Source organism: Musa acuminata, chromosome BXJ3-11, assembly GCF_036884655.1.
Source record: "Musa acuminata AAA Group cultivar baxijiao chromosome BXJ3-11, Cavendish_Baxijiao_AAA, whole genome shotgun sequence".
NCBI lineage: Eukaryota > Viridiplantae > Streptophyta > Magnoliopsida > Zingiberales > Musaceae > Musa > Musa acuminata.
The window spans coordinates 1,393,899-1,402,969 of record NC_088359.1 but is presented as its reverse complement, the minus strand read 5'-3'; the positions used below and the strand labels follow the sequence as shown (position 1 = coordinate 1,402,969).

General features: G+C 37.8%; 1 protein-coding gene across 2 annotated transcripts; it reads right to left on the bottom strand.

Moving 5' to 3' along the window:
* Positions 1 to 14: 14 nt before the first annotated feature.
* Positions 15 to 8,997, bottom strand: LOC103970190 (uncharacterized). Of its 2 annotated transcripts, XM_009383861.3 has the most exons (8): positions 8,522 to 8,997; positions 8,307 to 8,403; positions 8,075 to 8,190; positions 5,588 to 5,632; positions 1,016 to 1,041; positions 575 to 710; positions 299 to 430; positions 15 to 185 (listed from the first exon to the last, which is right to left on the bottom strand). In XM_009383861.3, the coding sequence occupies exons 1-7, from the start codon at positions 8,889 to 8,891 to the stop codon at positions 327 to 329; spliced, it is 894 nt and encodes a 297-aa protein (XP_009382136.2). In that variant the 5' UTR covers positions 8,892 to 8,997; the 3' UTR covers positions 15 to 185; positions 299 to 326. The 2 variants fall into 2 exon arrangements, with proteins under 2 accessions (XP_009382136.2, XP_065030421.1); XM_065174349.1 differs by having other exon boundaries at positions 15 to 430.
* Positions 8,998 to 9,071: the final 74 nt, after the last annotated feature.

Sequence of the window (9,071 nt, the reverse complement as noted above, 5' to 3'; positions counted from 1 at the left end):
TTTGATTCCGCTGGTTGACATAAGAAACTTGATCCTGACTATATAATGAATGACATTGTTCATTGGTAGCTACCAGAGCACCACGAAGGTATATAGATAACCTGTTCTTACTCTTTCATTTTCCAGTCCTCGTGGATTGGATCCAAAGACACTTGAAGCACGGAATTACTACATGTCAGCGACATCTAGAAAACCAAGAAAAGATGCGCAACAGCTACAATGATTTATGCCTAATGTATCAAATGGAACAAACTACGCAACTGTAGATATATATATATATATATATATATATATATACCTTGAGCAGCCAAATTGTCTCCAGTCCATTAAGCTTGGGTGGCATGCCCCTGCATCGTGTCGCCAGATCCGAGGCCTCTGATCTTAACATCGTAGTAGACCTCTTCAACTTTTCTCAAGTCATACTTCATTCCTGCCAAAAAGCATTGGAGAAATTGAACCAAGTCATGCATTTTTTTCGTCTTTAGATTTAAGCATGCACATTTTTTCAACTGCTATCATGCCCGTTGCTTACAAAATGATATAACAATTTTAAAATCAGAAACATAGAACCTACCATCAAACTTCTTGCGCAGAAAGTCATTTCGTAGGTTAAGCATTCTAAAAGCAGAATGGAGATCGGTTAAGAACTTGAGCACGTTTTTTGGACAATCATAATCCCCAGCAGTAACTTGGTTGACCACATATCTTGGCTAGACATGCAAAAACAGCCAGTAATTTCAGGAAATACTTCTAAATACTGCTACATAAACTCAATGGAAGAATAATAATTCGAAATTGCAATCGGTTGGCTTTTTTTTGTCCGACAAATCAATAAATTGAAACACACCTACTGACACACTGAACAATCCAGAAAGCCCATGATACCATTGTTACGTAACCATAAAAGTTTACACATGCTAACCATGTTTATGTTCACCAAGATTCTGAGTGTCATATGTACCAAGCTTTATAATAAATAAATTTTAATGACTTGACAGGAAAAAAACATTCTTACCAACTCATTGGACATGAAACATATTCCTGAAAAAGGAAAAAACAAACTGTATGAATAGAGTGAAAAGCTTCCCAAATTATGAGCAGAAATAGCTCATTAAATACTTACCATTAAAAGATTACCAATGAACTAAGAGTGTAAAAAGATAAATGAACCTACCAATGTACAATGCATATTTATAGGCCTTAAAAGATGAGCAACGATACTATCATGAACACATTTCTTGAAACATGACTTTCTCTACAGAGAAGTCAGAATATATATATATATATATATATATATATATATATATATATATATAACAGAATCACGAACCAACCTTTTCTCTTTCTCTTTTTTATTCTTACATTGATACTGAATGTGTGTCACGTGCTTGAAGAAGCAAGCTGCTTGGATATCCACTAAGAGATGAAAAGATTTTGAAGTATTTAAGATGAAATTTAAAGACCTAATATATGTCTCACCAATAAAGCAAAAGAATCCTTCCAGCTTAAGCCAAGAATTTGAAGCCAATTGGATTCAGATGTTCAACAAACACTCCGAGTTAAGGTTCACAGTGCCGATCTGTACTGGCCGGTATGGGTGGTACATACCGGTCCGATAGGGGATTGATACACGGACTGCCCTCTACCGGGCGGTACTGGTACATGACCCCATATCGAGCGATACAAGGTCTATACTGAGCGGTAACGATCGAAATCCGACCAGTACTGATCTGTACCGATCAGTAACGGTCGAATTTTGACCGTTACCGATCAAGAGCTGATATTGCCCTATTTCAAATGGTCAAATTGACCATTTCTCACTTACATCTCTCTCTCATTCACATTTTTACTCTCCTAAACTCAACAAAGTTGCGATTTGTGGATTAGATCAAATTTGGAAGGGTTAAGAGGGAAAACACTCTAATCAAGAGAAACTAAAGACACCCAACCGTCACAGTCGTTCGCCCAGCATACAAAGACAAAGGGGAAGATAGTAGCATCAGTTACACCGTTGGAAAGAATCGAGTCGGGTGACGAGACACCCTCACAATCGCATTCAACAACCAGCTTGGTCCAAAGACATAGCAACGACGTGGACAACTATGTCTCAACCAATGATGGCGACAACGTTGGGGAGTTGATAGTCGCATCTACACAATTTGACGGTGGTGCATGGACTGAGGAGCAATATTTTACACATGCCACCCAAGATTCAAATCATGGAGCTCGACGAGGTACTAGTCAAGTTTATACACGGAAGGGGAAGGCAGTGGATGATTTTGAGTAAATGAGACAAAGTCTACACGACGTAGACACAAAGCGAAGCTCATCGTATTCATAGTCATTATATTATAAAGAATCTTACGCCCATACGATGATCGATCTCATAATACGAAGCAACAAATAAATAGTGAAAGTAGAAGTTTTGACATTCTTCATGCTCCGCACCAATACATGCCACATTTGTCCTTACCTCAAGAGTCACCTCGGACACATATAGTTCACGGTAATCAGACTACAACCATCACCATATTGATGCACCATCACCTCAGAATTAAGTCCGACAAATATATTAAATTGATATATAGATAAATAGGAACGAGGACCTTGATCCATTGCCATGGAGTCTCATCATTCTTTTTGGTGATAGAATCAGGCATATTCATCAATTGATTACTTAATTCATTTGAATCTTAAAGTTTAAGTTGTTTAAAAAATAATCTAACAATTCAAATCATTTTCTTGTAGATAATTTAATATTAACAGAAGGACGCTCTAGAACGTATCACAAAGCTACTCCTTAAAGCCCATAAAAGATGTGTCATTATTCTTTCCTAATTTATCTTATTTTTGCTAAAATTATACTAAATTTATATTTATTTCCAACTTAAAAACTCTAATCTAACTTTTTTTATTTTTAGGTTTTTTATGCTATTTTCGATGATTTTGTACGTACTGTCAGTACGTCCCATTGTACCGACACACAGTACATTGGTACGCCTAGATATGTATCGTGCCGACGACTTATCAATACACCAGTATAGACCGATAAGACGAACCATGCTTTGAGTTTCAGTTGGCTGGAGGCTTACATATTTGTAAGTGCAAGGATAGTAACTTCTCAAACCCAACACTGAAAGCGCATTTTCTTGCTTATTGCTATTCGATGTTAGTTCGATAGAAATCTATTATAACAAATAAAGACTTCTAGAAATCTAACTTCTAGCTTCATTTGATATATAAATTAAATAAAAGTATCATAAAAGATCTCACAAATCTAACTTCCAATATCATTTGAAATTTTTAATCTAGTGACAATCTTTAGGCTTTATTAATAATCTCAAATCAACTTTGTGGTAATATGTTACCACAAGCTAAGAAGCACAGACACGGGACACTAGCACAACATAACACGGACATGGCAATACATCATTTTTTTTCAAAAATTAGGATACGAACACAACGAAGTTACGTGTATTTTTTTAATATATATATATATATATATTATTCAATTAATATTTTTTTTTAGCACTAACACTAATAACATTCCTCCTCATAAAGTTCAAGAATTCCATCCGAGCCTAACACCTCTAGAACACAAAAACAAAATAATAAAAGAACATGAAAGAAAAGTTCAGAAACCAAATTATATAATATAAGCTTAGGAAAATTGGATGAGGAAATGATCTCTACCATATGTAACATATAACATCAAGTAAAGATATGGTATGTGGTTTCTTGATAACAGCAAAATACAATTTCAAAATATAAGCTCACAAAATCTGAAGAATGTATTAAACTGTAGTGGAAGTCTAAGTAGGACTACAGTTCTTTAGGTGGCTTAGTATGTTAATAAGAAGTCAGATACCATTGATATCAATATACCAAGACACTAGCGTGGAACAGAATCCACAAAACTTTAGACATCCATCTGTGTGTGAAAAATAAACCAGAATCTTGTTTTAGTTCAGAATTTGCAGAAAGCAAAGAGCTCGGACAATAGTTAAACCACAATCAAAGAATCTGTGTCATCTAACTTCTTATTTATGAGAGGAACAAACCCTAAACATCTTGCTTCTCAAATCTAGAATTACTCATGCGAGCCATACCTATGATTTTTGACAATCGAATCAAAAGACATTTTCTTATGAAAGAATTTGAGACTATCTTTGTGCTTCTATGCATCCGAACTCATGCAGGGAAAGCAAAAACAAGTGGCACCCGATCTCAAACCAGGTGGTGTTACTTTCTAGCTTCAAATTCCAAGATGATCAAGAGAACTTACGGAAGAAGTCCTGCGACAAATCAAGACCCAGAAAGGAGGGCAGGAAATCTGGAACCAAACCCAAAGATCAAAACAGAAACGGGAAATCTGGGTCCTAGGAAGCAGAAAGAGAGGATCACATAGGGTTTGGTACAGTAGAAGTGGGCAAACTACGAAGGATGGGTTAGCGTGGTCCCCTACGACGTAGTAGTAGAAGGTCTACATCGCAGAAGGTGAGGAAGAAGGTTTCGTTGGGCACCGGTGAGGTCGCAAGGGCTGTGTCGTGGTGGTCTGACGAATGCAAGGGGTTTGGACCGAGGGTGAAGCCTCTTCCACAGTCCATGCCAATGAGGAAGAAGGAAGAAGGCTTCAGGACACAGGTGGTGGAGGCAAGCGATCGAGATTTAATGTCGACCGACGATCCTATTCATAACGTGACAAACAAGAAATCCTCAAAGAAACCGTCGACAAAGAGATTTCACATGTGTGGTGTCGTGTTCAACAAAATAAATAAAAATAAATAAAAAAGACATGGCTGTACATGTGTCTAACACGTGTCCAGCCATGTCGACGACATGTCCGTGTCTCACAAAATCGACGTGTCGATGCTTCATAGACCACAAGAAACTGTAGGAAAACCATTTTATTAAGAAAATTGAATACTGTATTTTATATTGCATAACATAAACATGAATTTTCGGAACTTCATGTCTTAACTTTAGCAGTCCCAAACTTACATTATAATTCACTATTAGTTTCTCTGCAAACCAGATCTGCAATACAGGTTTATTTTTCAGAAGAAATTTTTTTTGAAAGCTGAATGACTAAAATTCGAACAATGACTAGCACAAGATTCCCATATCCGCAATAGGTTTGGTATATGCAACCCATTAATGAACCTCTCAAGATTTATATGTTTATTCAGATTTTAAATAGGCTTGATCAGTGCTATTTCTAGATAGATGATGCCTGTTCCTTACAGGTCATACATGAATCTTTGGTTGGCTTCATTATGGGATTGATTCAAGTCTGATTTTACTAATATCTGCTCAATTCACTTATGCAGATTTTAAATAGGCTTGATCAGTGCTATTTCTGGGTAGATGATGCCTGTTCCTGACAGGTCATACATGAATCTTTGGTTGGCTTCATTATGGGATTGATTCAAGTCTGATTTTACTAATATCTGCTCAGTTCACTTATGCAGCATTGACTTCACTTGTGCGATATGAATCTTGAACATCAATATGGCACTTTGCATGCATACATTGCCAAACTGCAATAACTAAACATTTGCAAGTTATACTATGAAAGAGCACTAACCTATAAGATAATCTTCAATGTCCAGACCAAATTCTGAATTGTCCACTGCATAGAAGCATACAAGAAAAGCAACATGTCAAACATCTTTTGCTAAAAATCATAATGCACATTATTAAATCATATAAAGAAATACATCTGGCTGCACCATTATATCACTTAAGTCATGCTGCAGTAACACAGCCAGCTGCACTAAATGTTCTAAATTTTATAAGAATCAATTGTTACCAACTCTTTAACTCACTGGCTCATTTTTGCTGTACAGATTAACTACTACTAGTAGTTAAGCTTTTTTGTTGTCCAATGAGATCTAGATTAAAAGTATTACTGGATATGCATTGAAACCAGAGATACATTTCATCGGTCAAAATGATACAATGTACTCGAAAAGGACAACAATACAAAGCTAATGAACTTGTTAAAGAAAGTCCAAGATTTTTTACATGTGTTACCATTACATGAATGCTTCTTATAGTGGCTTATCACTCTAAAATTCCGTTTGTTTATAGGAATGGATACTAGAGGTCATGAATTATGCAATCCATATGTTTCCTTTGTAAATCATGATGTACTTTTTGAGATCTCAGGTAGGTTAACATTAACCATTTTTAGATAGACAATATGTAAACAAGGTCAAAATATACAACTCAAATTATCCATTTTGTTTTGTTCCAAGAAGTTCCCTTAATGGCATATAAAGGATACATCACAAAATATTTATTGTGGAGGTTGTGATTAAATAAGCCTTATTTCCTTTCTAATTCATGAAATTACGTTAGGAATTCTAAATTTAAGCAGTGATCCTTCAAAATCAGCACATTCAACCAAGCAACGAGATGAATCTCATGAATAAGCGATAAAAAATATCACTCAAGCTTCTCTGTTTTTCTAAGAGTACCACTCAAAACTGTATTTGATTTCAGAGAATTTCATGTACGTTGGTTTTGTTGTAATCTTCTCTAATTTTTGAACACTCTTGTCAAAAAAATTAAATTTAAATTTTGTTGTTTTATTTGTGACAGTGATGTTGGATTTATTGACTTGCAACCAACAGACTTTAGTATCAATAGTGTCGTTTAATGGTTGAGTTTTCTCTTTATATTTAACATCCATGTAGGAGTATAATTGCAGAGTTTTCAATTTCCCCTTTCTATTTCCCTTCTTCAAATAACCACTTTAAATTATTCACCTCATTCTGTAATATTCTTTGCCAGCTATCTCTTTGAACTATTTCTCTTTTAAATCAATCACACAGTTAACCTCCAAAGAGAGTTATCAATACTCATTGCATTGCAAGATTAATATTAAGATTTTTCAATGGTAAACAGATAAGGTAGCTATTTAACATCTCATATTTAGATTAAAACTTTGATATTCAATAATTTCCATCTACTGTACCATTATACATGATTGAATTTATATATCTCATAATTGCACTCTGAAAAGTATAATTCCCAACACAACTGAATTACTTCATAGAGCTTAATCCACTAAAACAATCTCCATAACCATACCCTAAATGTTCTCTAGAGCAACGTTCCCGTTTCGCTCGGACTAGTACGAAACAGATAGCACGTATTGGTTCAAGCGCTGACCAATACGTGGAACCGCCCTAGTCCAGTCCACCATATAAAAGGGAAGTGGGAAACCCTCACGCAAGTGCCGTCTCTACACACTCGCGTGCATCGCCTCCACCTCCACCTCCGCGTCCCCTCCGATCGATGGCGATGGCAACCTCCGCTTGCGGCGACCTCACTGCACCGCCATGTCTCAGGTAAGGTCCCTTCTCCTGTTCCTCTTCCTCTTCTTCCCTCTTTCTTCCTCCCCCCGCCATCCCTTCCTCTTCTCCCTTTTTTCTTCCTCTTCGGAACACCGCTACTTACCGATGTACTGTGTGTCAGTACACTTGTACAGACCGGTACGTGACGTGTGGTGCTGTCAGCCGGGCGACATACCGACTCGAACCAGTAAGGCAAACCTTGCTCTAAAGAACACACAAAAGTCGGCTAAATTAACCAAAGTTACTTATTCAAAAGGAAAGAAAAAGAGTGACTTTTTAATCCAAAGTGTCCTCCATAATTACTGGCCATTGAGATGACACAGACAGGTAACATCAGCATAGTTCCACAGAAGAAAGCTTCTTATTTCTTTTGAAACTCACGTTGACATCTTTTTATGTCCAAACTCCAAAACAATCAGAGGAACAGGCCAAATGGAACTCATAAAATCCAGACATTCTCATAAAATACAGAGAATACAGACATTCCTGTTTTCAAGAATTCATATAGAGAATACAGACATTCTCATAAAATCCACTTTCCACAAATGGAACTTAAATTTATCTCATGCATCAATGCAATCATAGTATCATAGATGTCAGAAAGACAAATACATGATTATGCATCATTTGTGATAAAAAAAATATGTTTACTATCATGAAATAAGAGAAGCTCATTAGACAGGAAACTTCAAGGGTAAAGAAAGGCTCACATCCGAGTTTCTTCTCAGCTTCCGCATGAACGAGAAGATTGCCCGTCTCCAACCAGTGCAGAAACGCAATGAGTGATACTGCTGCCTGGGTCTCGCTCCTCCAATCACCATGGTACCTGCCACCAAAAAGATCCCTCGTTCAAGCACATCCAACAGAAAAGCATAACAAGAACAATACAAAAAAAAAAAAAAAATTAGACTCCAATAGCCCGCCCAAAGAGAATCTGCTCGCCTGTAATACTGTCCCGGGCATTCACGAAGGATCTCAGCAAGCCCACCGAAGAGATCCTTGAGCACTTCGATCTGAACTTTAGCCTTCTCCAAGACCTCTGAAACCAATAACAAAGCCATTAAACAGGCGACGGTCCCCTAAAACCCTTCCAAAACCCTAACATCAAGAAATGGAAAAAAGGAACAAATTTAAACCACTTCTTCGATTCTTGAAACCTGGGTTTGGGCGGGTGTGGTGGACGAGAAGAAGACTAGAATGCATCAGCCGGACAGCGCCCTCCATCTCCATCACCACCGCGCGGATCCGCTCCCGAACGTTCCCCGACTCCTCGAGCTGGACGCGAAAGCCCTCGAACTGCTTCTCCATAGAAGAGGAAGAGGAATCGAGGGTTTCTGACGCCGTTGTGGAAGTAGAAGGCGGCGGCGAGCGATTCGCCATTGGCAGAGAACCCGAGAAAAGGCGGTGGAAGGACGAACGAGGGCTTCGTTCGAGGAGGAGCAGAGGAGGTGGGGTACGAGAGAGACGCAACGCACCGGCGTTCAAAGTGGAGATGATGGGAGCGGCGATACGAAATGCACCTCTCATCGCCTAAATAGTGGAAGAGTGCGTTTAGTTCAGGTGAGGACACGCCCGACCGACCGTGTTCCCTTAGCGTTTCTCTGGACATGTTTGCTCGCGGAGTTTTTGTATGTGCATCCTTTCGACTCTGAAACAGCGTATTTTTTGGTGTCCTTTACATTTTAATACAATATATCCTCCACAAAT